The following is a 24,448-nucleotide window of genomic DNA, read 5'->3' as shown; positions in this document are numbered from 1 at the left end:
GCTGTAGAAGCGGGCGATGCAGACCCGATTCCCTTAGCTAACATACTGACGCATAAACGCCATAGGCTACATGACCACGATATAAATCCGGTTAATGCAACCACGGAGGCATGGAGATTGATGGGGAAGGCAGCAAACAGCCTGCCACTCTATGCAGCAAAGCTTCCACTAGCACATCACCCGGCCCTTTCCGTCACACAAGAGCAGCTGGGCATGGATCTGCTTAAGCGAGCTGGCTTAGACACCCTGGGTGACCTATATGTAAATGGTGAATTCCAGACCCTGAACAAGTTGCACTACATCAGCAACCCGTCCCCGCTTTTCAGCTTCAACTACTACAGACTACAAAGGGCACTTCGGGAACACTATCCTACACACCCGGAAGAACCAAACACACTTGAACCCCTGCAACTGCTCCTCACCACACCCACAGCGTCTCACCTAGTATCTAAGCTATACACAAGCATACAGGGTGCGGTGGGGGGTAACACAAACAAGGCAAAGGACAAATGGAGCGCTGGGCTGGTTGAACCTCTAACTGACGAAGAATGGGATTCCTCATGTATGCTTACTGGCATGTTGACACCAAACGGTAACTTGAAAATCATTCATTACAAATATTTACATCAAGTGTACCATACACCTCAGCGACTATATAAATACGGCTTGAGGGACGATTCAAAATGCTGCAGATGTCACCAAGACGATGCAGACTTCATGCATCTGGCATGGCACTGTCGCAAAGTGGCGGGATACTGGGAACAGGTCGGGCAAGTTTTAAATGAAATGCTTGGAGTTTCCATGATATGTGAGGCGAAAATCTGTCTGTTGGGTATTGTTCCACAACTTAGAGCTTTGAAACGCAAATTCTGTGCTGTTGCACTACTGCTAGCCAAAAGAAGGGTGTCCCTCCACTGGAACAGCAGGAGGACCCCGGAGGTAAAGCACTGGATAGAAGACATGGTTTATTGCCGAGACACGCTCAACACATACGAGGAGGAGTTGCCGATCAGATCTAGGCCTAAAGACTACTGGGGGTTTCTGCGTGCATATTTACTAGACCATGGCGCGTCGGACTCGGAAGCGGACACTGAGTAATGTATAAATCTGAAGGTGCGGACATAGAGCGAACATCTGTATAGTATTGGTACTGAGGAGGGAGGATGCTGTGATGCAGAGTATTGGTAGCGAGAGGAAAATTACAAGTTGGGTAGTAGATTGTTAATTTTAGTTCTGTTAAGCAAAAATGTGGAAATGTAAGACTACTGACGAGTATGTAGGCGAGTATGGCACTGACGACAGTTTTTGGTTTATCTGATAACACGCCGCCGGTCCGTTGGATGTCGGCTGGTGGGCTGTGTACAACTAACACCAACTTTCTCTGTTGTAAATACAGGTAGCCGGCCCGATGGGGTTGTAGGCAACTCCACTGTATTTCTTTATATGTGTCCGAAAGTGCAATCAACATCTTACATCAATAAAAAAATAATAAAAATAAAAATAAAAAAAAATAAAATATCATCTGCATGCTTAGGTAGAGACCTACATTTGATGACAGGTTTTTATGTCTGTATGTCTTAAGGTCTTTTGGATAGAGTTTGCTGTCTTTTCCACATTAAACTCTGGGCGCAAATCGAAAGCAAAATTACAGACCGAGCAGCAATACTCCGAGCATCTAGCCCCAAGGTCAATGCGCAGCATTCCTGAGCAAGGCTCCCCTATCAAGGCAATGAGAGTATCTTGCGTCCATTTAATGGCCTTGCTGCTATCCATTTGAGCAGCGTGGCTGGCCGCAATCCGGGCGCAGACTGGCTTGCCTTTGGCGCGCCCGTTGTGCGTCTGCGTCGCTGTATGCATTATATAGCAGCCAGGAAGGACTGGACTGCTAACCCACCCAATGCCCCAGCAGAGTGAAGGAAAGCTGGAGCTCCACTACGAAGCAACGAGGACCAAGCCCCGAGGTTGAGTCCTCCCCAAATAAGTATGTGCAATCAGTAAGTGCAGTAATAATCAGCAGAAAAAAGTTACAAATCAATTTAAAAAGCACTGATGCCCCTTACCTTGCACCAGGCAGAGGTGCACACTAACAAACCCCGCTGCAAAGGTAGAACACACAGTAAAAAGAAAGGCAGGGACACAGCAGCACGGGCTAACTCAATCTACATGTTAGCTGAGGTTCCAACATGGGGCACTGGCCTCAAAATTGCAGAAATGACAGGTCAGGCCTCAACGGAGTTACAGAAACACCACCTGTGTTGCTGAGCCTCGGGAAATCCGCAGGACGACCAGTCAGCTGCGTTGCAGTGCCTGCAGATGCAAGGGAGTGACTCCTTCACTCCAAGGGAAGATTTCTTTGGGTGTCCTTCATGCTCATAGTTCGGTTGAAGAAAATTGGCAGAAGCACAACACAGACGATGAAGAAGACTTGAAGAACAGCGAGACCCAAAGCAGCAGGAGTCTTACCCAGTGCAGTCTTCGTTCCAATCGAAGTCCAAATGTCCAGACGGTCAAAGAGCAACATACTTTCAGGGTTGAGTCTTGTCCTACTTTCAATCTAAGTACCCACCCACAGGTAAGACCTTAAGTACCCTAAGGAAAGAGTTGGAACAACTCTGGAGTCCCTCTCAGAGGAGGGGCTGGACAGAGGAGAGGATACTCCTACGTCCTTTATCCACTTGCGTACCAGAGTGGGAGGCAAGGGCTCCCTGAACTAGTTCAAACTGGAGTATGCCAGGAGGGCATCAAATGTGCCCTTCAAAGCAGGCTGGTGGCACTGGTAAGAGCCCCCACCCAAGCCCAATACCTTAAGTCATGTCTGGGAGGTGATCGCACCTCCCTGTGACAGTAAACCTATTGTTCTATACTTCAAAGCTTGAGCTCAGCAGCAGGAGGGCAGAATCATGTCGGCAGCAGCACTAGCTTGCGGGCACACCCTAAAAGGCTGTTACTAGGAGTACAGGGGGGTACCCTAAGGAGCCTCCCAGTACATGGGTTCATACTTCCAACACTGGAATAGGTGTTGAGGTATGATTCCAACATGTTTGATACTAAACACGACCGGGTTCAGTGCAGCCACTATATAGACATACATCTTGTAATGTCTGATATCCATCATATGTATTAAAAACGGTTGATCGCACTTACAAAGCTTGGAGAATTGACTTGGAAGGGTGTCTTATAACAAAGCACCCTGTCCTCAGGACTAAAGATCTACCATAGGGGTGACTTATAGGTATTAAGTGCAGTGACCTCAGATATAAGGAAACATATCTGTCATGACAGGTGCAAGCACCAACTCACACAGGCTGCAATGGCAGACCTGTGTTCACAGTTTAAGTGGACTCCCGTGGGTGGCACAATACATGCTGCAGCCCATGGGAAACCCTTGTTGTACCTATGCCCTGGGTACCATATACTAGGGACTTAAAAGGGTACACCAGTAGCCAATTGTGGGGGTATGAAAGTACTTACCATGGTCGATTTAGGGAAGAAAGCACAGTTGCTGGGGTCCTGATTAGCAGGCTCCCAGCAGACTAGGCCAAAAACACCCTGACACCAAGCAAAAAGTGGGGGTAACCATGAAAGCAGATCATAATTTCCTACTCTTTACAGTTGCTCAATGGAATGATACTCCACATAGGTGGAGTTTCCCTGACCACACCAATTGTCTACAAGACCCACATTATCTTGCATACTTTTTGATTCTGCCTCATCTCTTTCATACCTTGCCTTTATGGGCTACTAACAATAATTCGGATATAAATCTTTGTCCCTATATGCAGTCACATGCTCTCCCTCTTCACCGAGATTATCTGACCTCCCCTATCTCCCCCATTCCTTGCACTATTTCATTTGTATGCCTTTTAACCATCTGTGCATCTCTGTATCCCTTACATCTTCTAGTATTTATGCTCTGTCTTTGAAAATGCTGTTACACTCTCACCAATATTTCCAATAACCTCCTTTACCTCTGTGCTCTTGCCCTATACTAGGTCTCTGCTCCCTCAAAGAATCTTACTTTATTTGCTTTTATGTAGCGCTTAGTAAGACATTTCTTCCGTTTCCAAATACTAAAAATAACAGATGTTACAGGTGCGCAGTTTAATGGTAATCCATTTACTGGCCATGGAAGGTGTAGTCTGTTTGCCTGGCCTTCAACTCATGACCATACCAGTTGCCAGCAGCAAGCCTTAGCCCGCTAAGCTATTTTATCTGTTTTCTGGTTTTCTTCCCTTTTCTACACTGTCTCTCTCAGCCACAAGCAAGAGCTATGATCTTTCACTTTAGACCACAAACCAATCATTTGCTCTCCATCTGGCTTTATGGTTTCAGAGCTCAGTTGTAAGGAAATGCCTCTTTGTGCATGGTATCCTCAAGTTCTTGGGACTGATGCTACTGGTTTATCGAGAGTGCACTGACTCCTGCTAACCAGACCTCAGTGCCAGACCCTAAAGTGTATGATGAATTGGCTATACCCAATTGGAAATGGGTAACTTACCTGATGCCCAGGACATGTAGGTTAGTGGGGTACCCCAGGGCTTGTAGCACTGACTGTGCCACCCTGGAGGTCCCCAAGTAAAACAAGCCCCTCGGTTCGCCAGTGCAGACTGAAAACAATTTCCATTGAAAACAATAGCAAAGTCACCATTTCACCTGGACATGTGTGTGAGTCACCCTTCTGGCAGGCCTACTGAGCCCTAAAGGCAGGGTGCAGCATATGGTCCACCTAGGATATATACTTTGCATGTCCTGACAGTGAAACATGCAAAACTGCCATTTTACTGTGGAAAGACTAGGTCACCAAACCCTCAGCTATGCTAACTTCTGAATGGTGTGACCAAAGTAGGCCCTCCAAGGTATCATATAACTTGTTACATTAACCCCGCTTGTATCTCAAGTCAAAATTAATGTAACTTGTTGTAGTGTGAAGCTTTAGCAAAATTGTAACTTTGTTGCTTTTAAAACTCCTGTGCCTTACTGGGCATACATGGAGCCTGCTCCACAAGTCAGCCTTTTGCCCTCTTTGAGAGATGTACTAACGACTCTCAAGAAAAAAAACAATGAGGGATTGCAGGCCAGGGAGGTATCACCTCCTTCCTATAGGAAGCCACTTAGGTGTTAGACCCAAAAGGCAGGCTTCAAATGTGAATCTGCCTTTGAAGGTCATATGTGTAACACCAGGCTGGAGGGCTGCCCCATTGCTGAAGTAGGCAGGCGGGCACAGGACGCAGAGGAAAGTGAGTTACCAAACTGGTTTCCCCAGGGGTGTGTAGACCTGAGGTAGCCACACTCTGGGGGTGGCCTAGCGAGGTCTGGAGACAGAAATGAGTCCCGCCATTTTGAAAGTAGGCAGACTGGTGCACCCTGAGATAGCCAGATGCCGCACTCCACAGGAAGAGGTCACCAGGTGGGAGGGAAAGTGGTAGCCCATTGGCTACCAACTGCATCCTGCCCCAAGAGCACTTTCCAAGCATAAAGAGAACAGCCCTGGCACCCAGACCTCAGATCTCGACCGACATGGACGAAGGAGCAAAGGAGTACTGCCCTGCTGCACTGAGGGACTAACAAAGAAAGGCTGCACTGACGGCTACAGCACCTACTGCACCTGGTGGTTAGCAAAGGGAGGGACTGTGCCTGTTGTGTCCTGCTCAAGGAGAAGTTGTCTCCAGAGTGGTCAAGCCAAGAGAACTCCAAGAGCCAGCTGATGGCTGCTGGGGCAAGTTGGTAGCCCAAAGTCTTCAAGTTGCTACCAATGCTGTCGGGTAGCAGCGAGAAACAAGACCCACCGCACAGAGCTGCACCTGAGTTTGCTGAGCCCGGGAGTGCTGTCGGAGAGGTGCTGGGACTCTCAGAAGGTGAGTTATAGACTCAAGAAAGATTGGCCTGTGACAGCAATCACAGGCGACTAACAGTCCAGTGCAACTGGACTTCCGCCAGACTGGAGAGGGCTTTGTGGGGAGTCGACCCTGCATCAAGGACCTCCTTCACCATCTTCAATTCATTTCCCTGCACGAAGACCCCAGTTGAATGCATTACATACACAGCATCCTTAGAGCATCTTCAGCATCCTTCATCCCTTGAATCAGGACCACTCCATAGTAATCCACTGCAACATGGAAAAAGTGCAGGGAACTGCTTAAGTACTTCTTCTGTGAAGGTAACTGTTCTTGAGGTCCTTGCTGGTCCCCTAGACTAGCTGCCTGCTGGAGTTGGCCTCCCCAAGTACTTCTAACCAACCACTTTTTTGGGGTTGGAGTTTTATATAGTGCAAATTCGACCCGAAGGTATCAGAGCGCTTTACATGAGCCTTGTAATCTCCCCTTGCCTTTTATTAGGCATGGGGAGATTAAGTGATTTGCCCAGAATCACAGGATGTTGAGCTGTCCCTACTGAGTCTCGAACCCGGTTCCCCAGCTTTGAGGTCAACGGCTCTAGCCATTAGGCCACATCCTCGTGATAATTAAGTTTTGTTTGAAAATGTTTATGTTGTCAAATCGTTGACTTTGCCCAGGCTTGTTAGTGGTTGATTAAAGTTGCTCTGATTTATTATTGCTTGTAAAATCTATCTCTTCTGAACCCTCTGGTGGATCTTTTCCATTCTAGTGTCTAAAAACGTATAAAAATGCAGGATATTGGTGTTGGATTTTTCAAGGGTCATGTGGATTTCTTCTTCAATTGTTTTGGCCCTGTTTAAATGCTTAACACGTGTTCCTCTTTGTAAATCTTGGTGCTCAGTGCCACAACTACCCAAGGTTCCTCTGCAGGTTTTACAGACAAAACCTACTGGACATAAATGAGTTGGTAAGTGTATTACACTGTGAGATCGCACAACCACACCATAAAACACACCCCATTTCCTTACAGCACTGAAACATCCAATGGTGGTCTTGAAGCACATACCTAGCTTCCATTGTCTAGTATTTCTGCCCCTGATAATGCCCTTCCTCTTTCAACGAGGCTCTCAAATTCAATCCCATATACTTGACTATTGTTCCTTCAATCAGCCCCTCATTAATAACCCCTTTATAAAGTGTTTCATATCACTCTTTCTGTCTCTACCACTATAAATAGCGGATCTTCCTAATACTCATTTTCTAACTTCAAAAGGAAGAAAAGCAGAGTAAGTCATTTCCAAGATCAGAAGTCTTGGATTGCAGACCACATCAGTTGTCACTAGCGAGCCTAAACCCACTGAGACATCTAGCTGCTATGCCGATTCTGTCTCGTCTTCCTTTTACCCCTCCCTCACAGAAAACAAATAATATCTCTGTTTTCTCCTTTTGAGTTGCGGTCCAGTCACCCTCTCTCCCTCTGTCCATGACCTACTGTACCTCTATGCCCTGATCCGCATGATTTAGGAGCCTTTTTATTTATCTTGCCAGCCTAGTTTCCACAAAATCCTCTGACATTTATGTCCTTGACACTGTTCTTTTTTCCTACGGTTTTCAATTTCTTACTCTTACCTCTATGTCTTATACCACACTGATACTCTCTCTTAATGCATCCATCCATCAATGTACTCCCTGGTTGTCACTGTGAGTTTCTACAAGTGTCCATATGGCCATGTCTGGACAGTCCTCAAACTCTCTTCCATCTTGCTTGCTGGTCGTTTCACCCTCTACCTTTCTTTCTCCTCCTAACTTGCCTGAGTTGCTCACGTCCTCCAGAGTGTCATCTATGTGTTCCCTGGCATTCGCCTCAATGAAGCAGCAATTATGCTGCTGAAATAGCTACACTCAGACCTGCTATGTCCACAGTGGCAGCTGGTAGGGAACGGCGGCGGGAATGGGCTAGAAACTAAAAAAATAACAAAAAAGAATAAAACGTGCATGCTGCTCGCGCCGCCAGCCACCGCCTCTCTGCAGCCTCTACCGTCTCCTCGCCGCAGGGCAAGCACCCGGATTCCTAGGGTCCTTAAGCCAATCACAACGCGTTATAATTGGTTCCTCAAAGTTCCCCATAGCCAATCACAACGCTGCATTGCAGCGTTGTTGATTGGTCTGAGCGCCGTGGTTCGGCGCTCAGATGGGGACATGGAGCCTGTGCATGTTCCTGGTGGGGAACAGTCTGGTGGGGAACAGTCATGCGCACTTTGAGTGGGCAAACTACACCTCCTCTGGCCCTTGCTCTGGCCAGCCCCGGCCCTCCCTGTAACTAGGAAGTGAAAAGGAAAATGATAGTAACGCGCTTCGTTATTATCATTCTAGTTTTCCTCAGCACTGTCTTAAAGCTGTGGGGCGACGCTCCTCTGTCTTAGCGAAGGAGCCGCCCCTGCGTGTCCAATGTTGGTCAGTGCTGGCCTCATTAATGATGGCAAACCCTTGTTCTTAGTTTTGTAATTAGCTGGTTCCCCTGTGCGTCTCTTCTTCATGCGACACACCAAATTCTCTATCGTCTTATTGCTGCCTTCCATTAACCTGGTGTTTTGGAGGTCAAAGAAATTGCAGTGCTTCATATGGAGGGTTTTGCACTCTAGGTGAGACGATGTAGGATTGAGCCTTAGGTGAAGGTTGCATAAAATTTATGAACAGCGGGGGGCGTGGCCAAGATGGCGACGGAGTGAGACGTGTAGTGAAGTCCCTCCGGCGCCGAAAGCTGCTTAGCTTTGTTTAAGCCCCCGGAGCAGCGAACTGTCGGTGCCCCTCCTGCCTGCTGCGACTCCTGCTGCCAGGGAGCACGATCCGGTTGCGGAATTTTGGCTCCCGGAGGCACAGCGACGGTGATATCGCGCCACGTGGGCTGAGGCGGAGTGAGGCCCAGAGATCCCCGGCCTTGGGTGAGCGAAGGAGCCGGGCTTCCGGCACTGCAGCGCGGGGTGTGGACGCCGGCGGAGAGCCGCGTGTTGGAGTGTCCTCGGCTCGACTGGAGCTGTGCCCCCCCTCTCCCGGCGATACAAAAGGGAATGATGGACGGAGCGCTTGAGCAAATCAAACACTCACCCCCAGTCAACTGATCTGGGTTTAATCCATCATCATACTTTAGCTCATTCGGCCACCCCAGTTCAGACTGCCGCGGGAGCCCCCAGACGCGAGGAACACTGCCGATCGGCCACATAGGTGCCTGTGGGGGGTAGCCGGGGTCACCGCCTTGCAGAAACGATCGGTGCCGCCGCCGCGCCTCCCTCCGCCTTCGGTCGGTGAACCGAACTTGCAATTGGCACTGCCTTGCTGTGGTGGGCTATTGGGACTTTGGAAGACTGCTGGGGACGCCCGGGAGTACAGACGTGCCGCCCTTCCCCGTCCCCGGCGGATGGACCACGCTGCTGCAGGGAACCGCCATTAGAGTGCACAGACTTGGGATCGCACAGCGCACTTGCGGGAAGACGGGGCGCCCAACCTGTTACCACGGCCCTGCGGTGGGCCCCTGGTGCCGAGGGAGTTAAGTGGGGGCCTGTGCCTCGGGACCACCTTGCCTATTGAGGAGACTGGACTGGCGGAAGCCTGAGGCGTACAGGCCGCAGAGTTATCGCCGGTGGCGGTGGGGGTGAGTGACAGTGGCGCGCGGTGCCCCCGGACCCCTGAGGAGTCTGGAGTGCGTGGTGGCCCCCACCAACCGGTCACATCCTGGTAGCTCGTTCCCTGGGATCTCCGCAGTGCCAATCCAGGCCAGATCCGATATAGTGACCTAGCAGTTCAGGTGGCGCAGTGGACTCGCATAGGCGCCCGGAGGACGTGAATAGTGAAGGGCGCTATATACCACGTGGAGAGCACGATACTTGCCAGAGACCCGCTGGAGCGTCCCTCTTACTCCTGGACCAGGATCTGGACGGTAACGGTGCAAAGTCGGGCCCGAGGAGCTACGGAGTGGCGAACGGTGACCCCTCGCCCTGAATACCTGAGTGAGCAGAGGCGACGCAATGTCTTCCACACAGCGTAAATGGAAGCCTAGTAAAGATGGACCTTCAAAGGGATCCCAGCAGCCGGCGTCTCCTGGGCCTAGCGTCTCGCCTAAATCGAAGGATGGTGAAGCCCCCGCAACCAAAGCCTTTATGATGGAGCTTTTTGCTTCCATTAAGGAGGACATCTCTGAACTCCGTTCTCAACTGGCTTCGGACCTCCGTGAGGTGAGGAGAGACGTAGACGGTATCGGAGAGCGGGTAGCTACTTTGGAAGATCATGACCTAAGTGTGGCGAACGATGTACACCAATTGCAGCAGGATGTGATTCGGCTCACGGAGCAGAACTTAGACCTTCAAGCACATGCGGAAGACTTGGAGAATCGTTCCCGCATACGTGCAGTGCCCTGGGACGGGGAATCCGGTGATCTACGGGGCTATGTTCTAGCACTCTTCTTGCAGATCCTGGATGACGAGGACATACAGGGAATCAAGATGGACAGGGTCGGGCTGCCTAGACGTGGAGGGGGTCCTCCATCCGACATTTTGGTCTGCGTTCACGACTTCCAGTTGAACGAACGCATTCTTCGAAAGGCACGGGAGACCCCAGCATTACAGTTCCGAGATCACCACCCCCAGTTGTATCAGGACTTGGCGGCATCGACACTCCAAAAGAGGCGTGAGTTTCGCCCTGTGACCACTTTTCTGCGGGAACATAATGTATCCTACTCCTGGGGCCACCCCTTCCGCATCATTTTCAGGTGGCAGAATAGACTGGCACAGATCCGATCTCTTCAGGTGGCAAAGGACCTTCTGGGCCTTGATGACACGGCCCCCTCCCCAGAGGGCGGAAGTTCCCCATCGCGGAGAAGACGGCGGTCCTCCTCATGGCAGAGAGTGGGTCGGGAGACGGAACGGAGAAGACCTGATCGAACGACCAGTCTACAAGAAAGGGGGGCAGCGGTGGCTTCTGTGGCCTCGGCTACGGTGGCGACATCACAGCATGGCTCCGGGGCGGCCTGAGTCCTGAGGTGACGGTTGCTTGGCGCCGGAGGGACACATATCTCCAGGTACCGTGGGTAAATTTGTACTTTTTGGGAAGACACCCCGGTACGTGGCCTCTGGGCACACCATGTGGTGCCCCGTCCCCACCCCCTGGAGGATTCCACAGACATCTATGTACTGGGAATGTTCAGAACATTGTTCCTCCTTGTTTTTCTTTCTCCTCTTGCTGCTTCCTATTGTTCTACTGGTTTGGGGGCGGCACTAGGGATCCTTTGGGGGGGCTTGTGGTATTAAAGAGGTTTATTGGGGTTTTGGGGAGGAGGGGTGCGGGGGGTAGTGGTGGTGACAGGATTGTATGGCTGGCTGTGCTTTTTGTGCTATGGTGTGTGTGAGTGTTGTGTTTGCGGACGATGTGAGTTCGGCTTCTGGGGCTCCAGGCGTGTACTCTTTGAATGTGGGGTATGGGGAGGGATATTTGGGAGGACCTCGGCTCTCCCGGAAGACGGGGAGGCGGGTAGGAGCTTGGGGTTGCTTAGCAGGGGGGTCTGGGTACAATGGGGGTTTGCGAGGGGTGGGAATGCCCAGTATCCTCTTATCTTCGTAATTTTCTGAGAGTCCCTATTGTTCTGCATTACCTATGGTTACCGCGGGTGGATATGGAGAGGAGGGGAGGGAGGGTGCGGATATGGCGGGAATGGGTTTGTTACCTGATGATGCCTCTTAGTATTGGGACGTGGAATGTCAAAGGCTTGAACTCCCCGCAAAAACGTCAGAAGGTGTGGAAGTATGTGATAGATCACCAGCTTGATATCGTGGGTCTCCAGGAGACTCACTTGGCGCGTAGTGATGAACTGCGCCTCCGACACAAACTTTTCCCCCTCATATATAGGTCGTCTGCCTCCACGAAACATAGGGGGGTGGCTCTTCTCTTTCGTGCGGCCTTGCACTTTCAGCCTATGGATGTGTGCAGTGATAAGGAAGGCCGCTGGCTGATGGTGAAGGGCCTGGTGCATGGCAGACTGAGCACTTTCGTGGTGGTGTATTCCCCCAATACGGGACAGAATGGCTTTCTTCAGGGCCTGCTGCGGAGGGTGGGAGACTTTGCTGAGGGTCACCTGTTTCTGTTGGGGGACTTTAATTTAGTGTGGAGTAGAGAGCTGGATAGCTCTGGCACCCAAAGGGCTGAGGCAGGTTTGTTTTCTGCTGAGACACAACGGCTTCTTGGTGACCTAGGCTTACTCAATGGCTGGCACTCCATGCACCCCCTGTCCCGTGATTACACCTTTTTCTCCCCTGTCCACCACTCCTACTCCCGCCTGGATCACATTTTTCTGAGTCAAGCCCTCAGGGGAGATGTCCTCGACTCTAGTATATTCCCGCTATCTGTTTCCGATCATAGTCTACTCGTGCTCGGACTGCGCTGGTCACCGGCAGGTGACGGACAACGAAAGTGGTATTTTCCGGCCTCAGTAGTCAGGGACGACACCTCAAGCAAGGAGCTACGTAAGGCTATTAGGGAATTTTTTGTACTCAACCCAGTGTCCGATACGTCCATATCCACCACCTGGGATGCTTTTAAGGCATCAATTAGGGGCACTTGCCTAGCTCTCAATGCTAACCTCAATAAGATGCGACGAAGGGAACGAGAGGAGTTGGAGATAGAACTTGCAGCCCTTGAGCAAGCCCACAAGCTAAATCCTTCTAGATTGACCCTTCGCCCCTTGACGGCGGTTAGGGGGAAACTGAGGACCCATTACAACAATAGGGCGGAGTTCACCTTGTTGAGACTATGACACCTCTCGTACTCCCAAGGGAACAAGGTGGGGAGACACCTGGCTCGCCAACTTCGAGACAAAAGGGAGCGGGATTATGTAGGAGGGGTTCAAGACTCGATGGGAGAGCTGCAGCACCGTGATGAGATTAAGGCTGCTCTCTTTGGCCGCTTCTATGCGGAACTCTATGCTGGGGATGCGCTCGATTCCGATGACCAGCGGGAATACCTACGGGGTCTGCCCATACCGCAGGTCTCTAAGGAATGGAACGAGCTGCTAGCTGCTCCGTTCACTAGCAGCGAGGTGCTTGATGCCATTAAAAATCTGAAACTCCATAAAGCCACGGGACCAGATGGCTATACCGCTCTCTTTTACAAGACGTATGCCACAGAGGTGTGCGACTTTCTGGTCTCCCTTTTTAATGACATGGCTGACTCCGGCGCCACAACCGGCTCGCTCGCTGAGGCCGTAATTTTAATTATACCTAAACCAGGGAAAAACCCCACTCAATGCTCTTCGTTTCGCCCGATAGCCCTCCTCAATATCGACGCCAAGCTATACTCCTCGATCATTGCAGGTAGGCTCCAAGATCTGATGCCGGCACTCATACATCCGGATCAATCTGGATTTATTAAGGGCCGTCAGACCCATGATAACACACGGCGGGTTGTCCACTTGATAGAAAAAGCTAATAGGTTCCAGGTCCCAGCGGTACTAGTAGGCCTCGATGCTGAAAAAGCTTTCGACCGTGTGAACTGGGGCTTTCTGTTCCACACTCTAGCTGCCTTTGGCTTCTCGGACAAATTCATCTCGATGGTGACAGCTAATTATAGCAGCCCCCGCTCTAGAGTGGCAGTGACCGGCCATCTATCTGCATTTTTCTCGCATTCCCGTGGCACCAGGCAGGGCTGTCCTCTTTCCCCCTGCTCTCTGCCCTGAGCATTGAACCTTTGGCGTTAGCAGTGCGGGAGCACGAGGGGATACGGGGTCTTCCCTTTACCGGAGAGCAGCACAAAATTTCCCTATTTGCGGATGATGTCCTGCTATCTATTATGGACCCGGCTCGCTCACTACCACATGTCCGAGAGGTGTTATTGCGCTTTGAAGAGGTGGCCGGCTTCAGGGTCAATTATGACAAATCATATGTTTTAAATCTCACGCTTTCACCTGCAGAGGTGGATCACGTGCGGCCTCTCACCCCGTTGGCCTGGGCCTCCAGCTTCATCGTATATTTGGGGGTCCGTTTGACGCCCACGATTGGGAAGTTGTATTCAGCGAACTTTCCACCGCTGTTGGCTAAGACCCGGGCGGACTTGGATCGGTGGAAGCCCAAATACATATCGTGGCTGGGCAGAATTCACGCTATTAAGATGGTCCTCCTCCCCAAATACCTGTACCTCTTTCAGGCGCTCCCCTATTCCTCTGGACGTAGACTTCTTTCGACGCCTTAAAACCCAGATGCTCCGGTTTGTCTGGCAGGGGGGGTCGAGCGCGATTCTCCTTCACAACTTTGCAACGACCGCGGGAAGAAGGAGGTGTGGGTCTTCCCGATATGCATCTGTATTACAAAGCAGCACAATTACGAGTACTGGTGGAATGGTCCCAACAAACCTCGGAGAAACATTGGTTACACATGGACAGAAGTATTGCAGGTAGATCAATCTGGGACCTGGCCTGGAAACCCAAGAAAGACAGGCCCCAGAACGCTTACATTAGTACTCCCACCAGTACCACCTTGAAGGTCTGGGATACGTTGGCCACTGATGACCGTTGGACCACATTTCCATCTCCGTTCACGCCTATACACTTTAATCCGGCATTTCCGCCGGCACTACAGGAGGACCCCTTCAGGGTATGGAGGGAGGGGGGATGTAGGGCTTTAACACACCTATTTCACGGCTATACTCCACTTTCCTTTGATAACTGTATGAGGGATTATGGTGTCCCACCGTCTGAACGATTTCGCCATGTCCAGCTGCTCCATTGGGCCATGTCACCTGAGGTCCTCGATGCGGCTACGAGACCTCCCTCTCCCTTTGAGGCGTTCATCCTCCAGACTTCTGCCATGAAAGGTGTCGTTTCCTTTCTTTACCGGCTACTGCTTACCTCAGCAGTGTCACCTCGTCCCCGCTACATGGGGCAATGGGAAGAGCTCCTGGGGCAGGACATTTCAGACAAGGAATGGCCGGCACTGTGGCGCGATATTGCAACGCATAATCATTCGTTGGACTTGAGGGAGGCCCACCTTAAGACGCTCATGGACTGGTACTTGTACCCGGCCAGACTCCATCGTATATTCCCGGCTACTTCTGACAGATGCTGGAGGGGCTGTGGTTTGCTTGGGGATTTCCGCCACATTTGGTGGGACTGTCCGATTATTCGCCCGTACTGGGAAGAGATCCTTTCCCATATTAAGGAAATCCTTGGTTACCCGGTGGCGGATTCTATAGCCTATGTCTTACTGGGCCTCCGAGACCCCATCCTTGAACATCAGACGCGTGCGGACAAACAAATTTTGTGGCTCTGTCTTGGAGCTGCCAAACTTACTCTAGCCGCCGCCTGGAAAAAAGCAGAGGCTCCGGCGATCTCCTTATGGCATGCAAAGCTATGGAAACTGCTTGGCATGGAACGAGTGGCGGACATCTTCCTGGGCAACTTCAAAAACTTTCAGTACAGCTGGGGTCCCTTGGTCCGCTTTCTTTCAAAAGGTTTACCATCTGCAGTTTGCCCATCCTCCTTACGAGCGCTCCACCTATTTCAGGTCTAATAAAGGAGCCACACAAATGACTGATGAGTGTTGTGGTCACCACCACTAGGGGGGGGTTGAGAGGGGTGGGGGGGGGGTTTATTGTGTTCTGTTACTTGCTTGTTTGGGGCACCCACATGGCTGATCGAGGCCTTTCAGATCCGGACACGATAACTATCTGGGCACGAGCGGCTACTCCACCTACTGCTGAGCTTCCAAATGGATAACTTTCTAGTACTGTGCCCACGCCAAGACTGCTCCCTTGCCTATGGCATTGTCCTTCTGCTGTGTCTGGTTGCAGTTTTCTATTGCTTATCATCATTGCTATTTGCCTTTGCTTATGCCCCTGCGTGGGATGATGTGCGGGATTGCCGCTGTTTCTTTTTTCTTTTTCTTTATATGCTCTTTCTAATAAACTAAAATAAAAATAAAAAAAATAAAAAAAATTATGAACAGCAAGAAAAGGACAACCATTGACCTTACAGAGTAGGTGCTGTAAGATAAGCAAGGTTGCTGTCCTACTGTTGATGTGGAATTTCTGCTGGTTACCATACCTTTCTTAGATTATCGAGAACAAGCACAACAAGAACAGTGTTATAAATACAACCATTTGATAGACAGGGATTCCTGATTTTGTACGGGTTCTATCTCTTTGAACACATCTCGTCAGGATAAAGAGAAATTACCATAACACGCTGTTCTTGAGAAAATCTACCAAGATGTACTGATTTGTGATTATCAATTGACGTTCAAGCCCTGAAGAAGTCTCATTGTCTGAGACGAAACGCGTTGGCTGGCTAAGAAAGATAACCATTTGTGTTCGTGGATTTTTCCTGTTTTGAAATACTACAATAAAGAACTTGAATAAGACAATCTTGCAAGAATCCGGATCCTTTTTTACAAGATCGTGCACCTTCATATGTATTGTGGACATTTGAAATTTTAAAGGAAATACCTTCTGGATGGGTGCTGATTTCTCATCAGTCATTGCTATTAAACAGTTGGCGCGCAACAAAACTCCGGGAATTGATGGGCTACCCATTGAGTTTTACTCGACTTATGTTGACATTCTTTCTCCTAGGTTACTGATGGTTTATAGGGAGGCCAGGCGGCTGGGGGTGCTACCAACTTCGACTAGGGAGGCCGTCATCATCCCCCTACTTAAACCAGGGAAGACCCCTACGGACCCATCTGCGTATCGGCCACTGTCGATGCTCACCACTGACTATAAAATTCTGACTCGTATCCTGGCTACTCGGCTCCTTCCCCATATGACACATCTGGTTCATCCTGATCAGGCCGGATTCATTCCTACTCGTAACACCGCCGGCAGTGTACGTAGGCTGATACGCATATTGGGTGTGGACCACGGCGAGGACTATCAGGCGATGGTCCTCTCGGTGGACATCGCAAAAGCATTTGATAGCTTGGAATGGCCTTATTTGTTTTTTGTTATGAGAGCCTTTGGGCTTGGTGAAGGGTATGTCCGCTGGACTGAAGTTTTGTATTCATCTGCGAGCGCCAGGGTCAGGGTGGGTAGGGTCATCTCCTCCTCATACCCGGTGGGGCGCAGCACTAGAAAGGGTTGCCCGCTCTCCACGTTGCTATTTGCCCTTGCCATTGAGCCACTAGCGATACGAGCTAGATTGGGTGAGCATTTCAGGGACTGTGACTTTGCAGCCGGGTGCATTATATCTCATTGTATGCCGACGAGCTTTTGCTGTTCTTGAAGGATGCTGGGGAAGCATTGAAGGGAGCGAGTGCTCTCCTCCACCGATTTGGGGATATCACTGGTCTAAGAGTCAACTGGGCTAAGACGTGTGTCTTCCCAGTGACTCAGACATGCGACCCGCCTGTACCTCTACCTGACATTACATGGGAACCCAGTTGCCTCCCTTACTTAGGGACGCATGTTTATCACACCCAAGATGATTTGCTAGAAGGTAATATTGGCAGAGCAATGAGGGGACTTAAGAGTAGCATGCAGTTTTGGGGAACATTGCCATTGTCGGTGGTGGGCCGTGTGGCCCTGTTAAAAATGGTGGCGCTTCCCAGGCTCCTTTACTTTTTCCGAACATTGCCAATAAGGGTGCCAGTCGCATTTTTTCGGCAACTTCGATCTGTAGTGGGCAGCTTTATTTGGGGGAACGGAAGGCGACGAGTGGCGCTGGACACTCTAATGCGTCCAAGAGCTGAAGGGGGACTTGCAGTCCCTGATTTTGAGCTACACTACCTGGCTGCACAGTTCCAGGGCCTTACTCAGGCAGTGGCACAAGAATTTAGGGGACCGAAGCGAGACTGAGCCGGATGCGCCACGACATGTATTGTCGTTTGTGGTTTTACAACAAAACCTACGGGCAGATGAGCTGTCTTTTGAAGAACGCACTCTGAGGCATTGCTGGAAACGATACTATAATAGAGTTGGGGTGCAACAACCTTACACCCCGGAGATACCACTGTGCATGTGCACGGCCCTCCCGCATGGTGGAAATTGGTCTGCCCTTGCGGAGTGGGAGACGTTGGGGTTGCAGGTGGTAGGAGACTTGTAAGGGGACGGAGCCATATTACCCTTTAGCGCGCTCCGGGAGAGTTTTGGGCTCCAGCGGGGACACTTCTTACTCCATGCGGCTCTAGTTGCTGCCATCCAAAAATACTGGGGCACGGGCCTTTTGGAACCACCGGTGAGTGCGGCATGCCAAAACGTAGTGATGGCGGCAGGCACTTAAAAAGCCATCACCTGCTTATATAGACGAATGATCGGGGAGGGGTTATCACCACTGCAGAGGCTACGCAATCAATGGGAGGTGGATATGGATAAAGAAATACCTGACTCAGCTTGGTCGCAAATAATTAAGAGGGCTTGGAAGGGAACTAGAAATGCCAGATTCCAGCTGGTCCACTTTTACATATTGCATAGGGCATATTTAACACCAGCGAAGATCAACCAATATTTCCGTGTGGATACAGCACAATACCCCCGATGTAAGTTGAAAGACGCAGACCTATTACATATGTTGTGGGACTGTCCACAGAGGGAAGGATTAAACTGATTATTGACTCAAACCCAATTGGCAGCATGCCTGTGATAGTAAACAAAGCAACAAATTTGAGTTTTTCTGTAGTTTATAAACTCCAATTTAAGGGCACATACACTAACTTCACGTCTTACATAACTTGAAGTACCTGATCTCTACTCTCCACCATCAAATCACAGATCAGGCTCAGGTGTTTTAAATCACTAAACTGGCTTCCAATGAACAGACTATGTATACTAAGAACTGAAGGAATCACATTAAGCCCCATAATATAACTTTCCAACATACCCAGCATAATAATTAAGAACCCTAGATAAGAACAGAAAAAGTACCCAAGTGCTAACGCGATTAATTCCAAAATTAAAAAAACAAAGGGCTGCGGGTTGCCACTCTTAAAGGATGAGCTGCAGTTCACTCCCTCTCGGTCGGATGCCTTTCATAGAAACAATGATGTTCATCATAGTTGTCTGGCGTTAGTGCACCCTTTTATTGCTAAGAATAATTATGGATCACCGTTATAGGAGAGAAATGGGACTGGCGTACCTTTCAAGCAATAAAAATCATGTGAATCGGATTGCACATGTGAAGATATTGCCAATGTATACTCCATGGGCCGTATAGACGTGAAGTAAATGAGACCAGGGCCCGACAATCCAACCACTGTAATCACTTATGCAGAACACAACCAAAATATTGCTTTTTACCTTTGTCACATCTGCCCATTCAATTGTTGCCTTAAATAATGAAACTAACTGTTTACAATACACCAATCAGTGATGTTCTGATGAACAAATGTTTGTAGCTGTAGGTGAAGCTGTGCTATTGGTTAAATACAAACTAATCTGTAGTTGCATCCACAGTTCTGGAAACATACATCAAACATCTGCTTCTCAAAACGTGAATAGAACGACCCAAGAGGGCCGATGATTCTCTGGGATCCTGCAAAGCAGAAACATTTTAGAAAATATGGCCTTGGTTAAAATAAGTGTCGTCCTTAATGGTGCAATGAAAGACTTTCTAATAGTTTTTTCCCCTCTCACTTATTATTTCTTCCCGTCATATAAGCAAAAATTGGTCCATGGAATTTAAACAGCCATACGGGATCACAAACATCAATCAGTACAATGACTGCTAAAAGATTCTACAACTCATATGTACCGAGTTGTGTACAGGTAAAATTAAAAACACCAACTATGATACACCAAGTTCAAAGTCCATGGACTCCAACAACAGCTACCTACAATGCAGTCTGGTAAACTGTAAAATAGACAGACTCCTGGCTATCTGTCAATACAAACGGTTTTGAATTCATGATGGTAGTGAATATTCACATGCACAGCAAAGTGAACAGGTCAGAACATGTACACTATATGTGGTAACCTATAGGCCCGGGTTTTGAACTCCTCTCCGTTCGCGAAGTTTTCTGCACTCAGTGGAGCTCGTGGAGTGCAGAAAACTCTGCTCCGCGGAGTTTTTCCCCTCGATCTGCATAGCGCAGCAGAAGATAAGCGCGGACGGCAGCTTGAGGAACTCCGCAGAGTTTTTTTGTCACTTCACGGAGTTACACGTAGAGGAACTCCACAAACTCTGCCCAGGCCTAGTAATCTACTGATGCTATGCACAGAAGATATACAGAAAGAGACTGAGAAACAGCCCATTACGTTATGAGTAGACAGAGTGCAAGTTCACCCATTGGAACTCTTATATGCCTAGAAGGAAAAGGTTAATGTGGGGCAACAGAGTATTCGAGAAGAATAGTTGGAGTAAGGTTTTCAAAAAATGGCTATGATTGCAGCACCTGACTATGTTACTTTCAGACTTTCCCAACTAACTATATAACGGAGGGCCTAAAATTGTGAGTCTCACTTCGGAGAACTATACCATGGTTTTCCACTATTTGAGATGCTGTCTGTGTTTCACAGCCCATTTAGAAGGACAATTAAAGGTCTTTTTCCCACAAGACACAGTAGAACCTAATTCACCTTAAGGTGCTTGATTGAAATTAGAGTGCAAATGCACCGATTGCCTAAAGAGGAGGAAACAGAGTGTAGGATATGAGAAGTAATTCACAGCAGTGCACACGTCTCATCAACCGCTAGTGGGCATCAAACAAGACCAGGCTGTCAAGAAGTTGTACAAATTCCATTGTCATTCACTCTTTGGTCTTACTATTGAGAAAAAGGTCACCACCATGTGCCAAGTGTGATCTTCAATTTATAGGAAGATTCTAAACAGATTCCAAAAACAAGTGGAGCTGGACTTCTGTGTGAACTGTGACAACATAACGGACCACGATATACTGGAAAATGAGTTTTATCTCAGCCTAATTGTAAGTGAGGAATATACTGGAACTGCTGCTGCTAGCTTTGTGGTTCACCACATTATTAGGACTAGGGATAGAAAAATAAGGAGGTTACTCCATGCTCAAAAACTTTGCTTTTACAATTCAGAAAAGGTAATGGTTTATTTTCAACACTTACAAGTTATCTCCAAAGGACCCAGAGTCCAGGAATCCTGTAAGATTTTCCTCCTTCCCCTTAAGAACCTGAAAAGAAAAATAGGCACATTCATGGTCAACCTAATGAGCACATACTTCTTTCGTCAAGAGTAGTCTATACCTCTTCCTCTATACACACTGCTACTATTTGCACATAGAATAGACTTACAAATGACAACTGCAAATACAGTGACTTTTGAAATGTTCGAAACGCATGTATCATCTACTGCCAGGCTAGTATGACGAACCTTTTTCTCAAAAAGCTTCCTGATGTACGGTTTCCAGAAATGCTCCTTCACTCCTTTTGCTTCTAGAAGAATACCATCATGAAGACTGCAGAGCTTCTCAATAATGCAGGGGGGGTCCACGGCGGGCTTATAATCCTTAGTACGTAGTTCTTCAGGCAGACCTGCAAAGTAGGAAAACACACTCACTAAAGGAAAACCTGTGCTCATTTAAAAATTTGAACATAGACAAAAACAGAAGATAGCTCAGTGGATTAAGAGCCCAGTGCAGACTGTGTGTGACTTGTGGATCAAAGAAGTGGAATCCTACTCTCCAAATAGGTCTTTCATCATTCAAAGGAGAATACGAGATCTTCATTTTGTTAACAAGTTCTGAACTAAAGAGTGAGCACTGGGCAAAATGTGCCAGTGTGCTGTTCATCATCAATAAAGGAACAGTTCAGAAAATCATAACGCAATGATAAAATACTTGGGTAAAAATGTCTCAAAAGCTCAGTTGCCTAACAAAATCCCAACTACACATGCAATGGAGTGCGATATAAAAATGTGTAATAATAACAACAATCATTATCTTAACACAACTTGTCAATTTTTCCCATTTAAAAAAAAAGAAATATTGCACATATTTCCTGAACCCTTTTATACCGAAGTGGTTGGCCGGGGGGCAGGAATGCTGTTCAACAAATACACGTATTTCATAAATATTACAGAGTAAATACAGTTTCTAGTTGTCACCCTAGGAGAATTCAAATACATTTCGGAACATAGACACAGTTATGTAAACAAACAGAATTATCCCTAGACCCAACCAGTGAAAGAGTCACTAAAACATGTGAACAAATACAGTGTTTAACAGTACCCCACTTACAAAGCATAGATTATTAGGCATAAGCTAGAAATGAGTAAAGGCTCCTTGTCCCTGAAAACCGAAGATAGCCGATATATACAAAACACAAACATACCTTATTTCCCTTCACATTTGGTAGAGAAGCCCATACGGCTACCTTCACCTATGCATTTGCAAAATGTGAATATAAAACGGCATAAACTGCAGAAAATATAGGGTTTCAAATCGAGCTTCAAAAGCTTTTTTGAAAAAAAATGCAAAAGCAGCACTGCTGACTCAGTGGAAACTTTTCCTGTATAATTGCTCGCACATGTGCTTATCAAGTTCCTTTCCAGCTCCTTTTCTGTGCAAGATGTTGTGAAGTAGTCTGTCAACAGAGATTCCAAGACTGACGCGGAGAAGTTAGGGAGGCAATGAAAGCGCACTGGCCCTGTGAAATCTGAAATCTTAGAGCCCTCATGAAGTCAAAGACTTGCCATGGGCCACCATTCACAGCTACTATGGCAAACTACCGTCAGCAGACAGGACCAAAATGCTGGGGTACAGAAAGCAGATTTCCATTAGGCGGTGACTTAGAAAAGGAACAGAGGGTAGTTAAATGAGAAAAATAATTAATATCTTTATTAACATTTTTCGTAACACTGCACAAATATTTATCAGGACATCCTGTAAACATATTCTTAACCATCAGGCCTTCCCAGGGAGTGGCATCTTACAAAGGAAAAAAGGCACCAAATGCACACGTCTGGTACTGGTTCACAGTAAATTATACAAGGAGGCTTTGCTTCCCCCTCCGTCCCCAACCATCAACACATCTCTCAAGATCCTGCAAGGGGGAGCCTTCAAATGTGCAGCGTAATCAGAAAAAAAACCAGAAACAATAGAACCATTAAAGCAACAGTGAATCCGGTCCATGAACTCAACAGACAAGATGAGGACATCCTCAACACATCAATAGTAGTACACCCTGGGTATGACCACTAGGGTCAGCCGGTCCCAAGAGCCATGCACACAGATTACCAGTGCATTATCACCCACCCACATCCACAGCCGTGTCCTCGAGCACAGTCTGAAGCAATCCTTCCATTCTCATTCCCGGACCACCACCCCTCTAAAGACGAGAGGACATGGTCCCTGGGGATTTCGAAGGCATCCAGCACCTCCGTCCATAGTGGGTCTATCTACAGTCTCCGTACCCGTTTTTGCACGGCACAGCCTTTCTTGGTGCCCAAATAGCCAACAAAGAGCTGGACATCGACCCGAAATTATTTTGTGCGATCCAGATAGAAAGATAGCGCACGTTTTGGATCCAGACGGTGGAGCATCTCCTCCACCTTTGAAGGATGTGGAGGCAGAAAGAAGGCGGACAAAGTGATGGTCTGTTCACTGTGGAAAGAAGTAACCACTTTGGGGAGGAAAGAATGTCGAGTTCTAAGGACAACCTTGCCTGGATAAACAGCAAGCAAGGGAGGCTTAGAAGACAGAGCCTGAAGTTCACTCACCCTGCACGCAGAGGTGATGGCAATCAGAAAAGCAGTTTTCAAAGTCAAGAGTCTGAGAGGACAATTACGTAGCGGCTCGAAAGGAGCGCACATAAGGTAAGTCAAGGACGGGGATTTGGGAATAGGCATTCTGCAAGTCCAACGCCACCATCTAGTCTCCAGGGTCGAGGGCAGACAGGACCTAAGCCAATGTCAACATTTTTAACTTCTCCTTCCGGAGGAAGCGGTTGACGTTCCTGAGGTCCAAGATAGGAAGCAGGCCTTTGTCCTTCTTGGGTACCAGAAAGTTGTGGGAATAACAGCCACAACATACTTCTGGGACAGGAACTCGCTCGATAGCCCCCTTGGCCAAGGAGCCATTACATCCTGATGGAGAAGGGCCAAGTGATCCTCTGACATGCAATGGAATTGCGGTGGCATGGATGGAGGGGTAGTCTTGAAGGGGAGGAAGTAGCCCCTTCAGACTTTCTGCAAAATCCACTTGTCCGATGTGATGGTTTGCCAGTGGAAGAGGTGATGGCGGATCCTGGTGTCTCTGAAAGGACAGACTAGGAGGGTTTGGAGGCTACTGCAGAGAGGACGCTGCTATTGACGCTGAAATTGTTCTGCCTAGCGAGTCTGCGGTGTCCATTCCACATCTAATGGCGAACTTTGCTGCATCTCAGCCCTCAGCAACTGCACGGGAGAGTGTGGCCAGGTCCTACTCCGGACACTATGGCTGCACCTGTGCAACCATATCCCACACAGAGTGGGAATAACGGCCCAAAAGACATGCAGTGTTCACCGGCCGCAGTTCCAAGCTGGCGAAGTAAACATCTTCCCACGATGATTCAGCTTCTTGGATTCTTTATCTGGGAGCAGTAGGGAATTGCGAGAGGAAAGGTGGGTCGCCTGGGGCCAGGAGGTGGTGTCAGGCAAGCATCCTATCCACAGGAGCCCCTGTGCTGGGCTTGAACCAGGTGCC

The 24,448-nt window shown here is 48.6% G+C and overlaps 1 protein-coding gene across 1 annotated transcript in view; it reads right to left on the bottom strand.

The window, feature by feature from the left end:
* The window catches only part of RBL2 (RB transcriptional corepressor like 2), an 817,437-nt gene that overhangs the window by 559,664 nt on the left and 233,325 nt on the right, over nucleotides 1–24,448 (bottom strand). The window contains exons 6-7 of the mRNA XM_078670248.1: nucleotides 21,139–21,299; nucleotides 20,874–20,938 (exon numbers count right to left, since the gene is read on the bottom strand). Of these exons, the coding sequence (XP_078526374.1) occupies nucleotides 20,874–20,938; nucleotides 21,139–21,299 (226 nt within the window). The remainder of the gene's footprint in view (nucleotides 1–20,873; nucleotides 20,939–21,138; nucleotides 21,300–24,448) is intronic.

Source organism: Lissotriton helveticus, chromosome 12, assembly GCF_964261635.1.
Source record: "Lissotriton helveticus chromosome 12, aLisHel1.1, whole genome shotgun sequence".
Classification (NCBI taxonomy): Eukaryota; Metazoa; Chordata; class Amphibia; order Caudata; family Salamandridae; genus Lissotriton; species Lissotriton helveticus.
The sequence above is the reverse complement of the archived record's forward strand: the minus strand, read 5'-3'. Positions and strand labels throughout refer to the sequence as shown.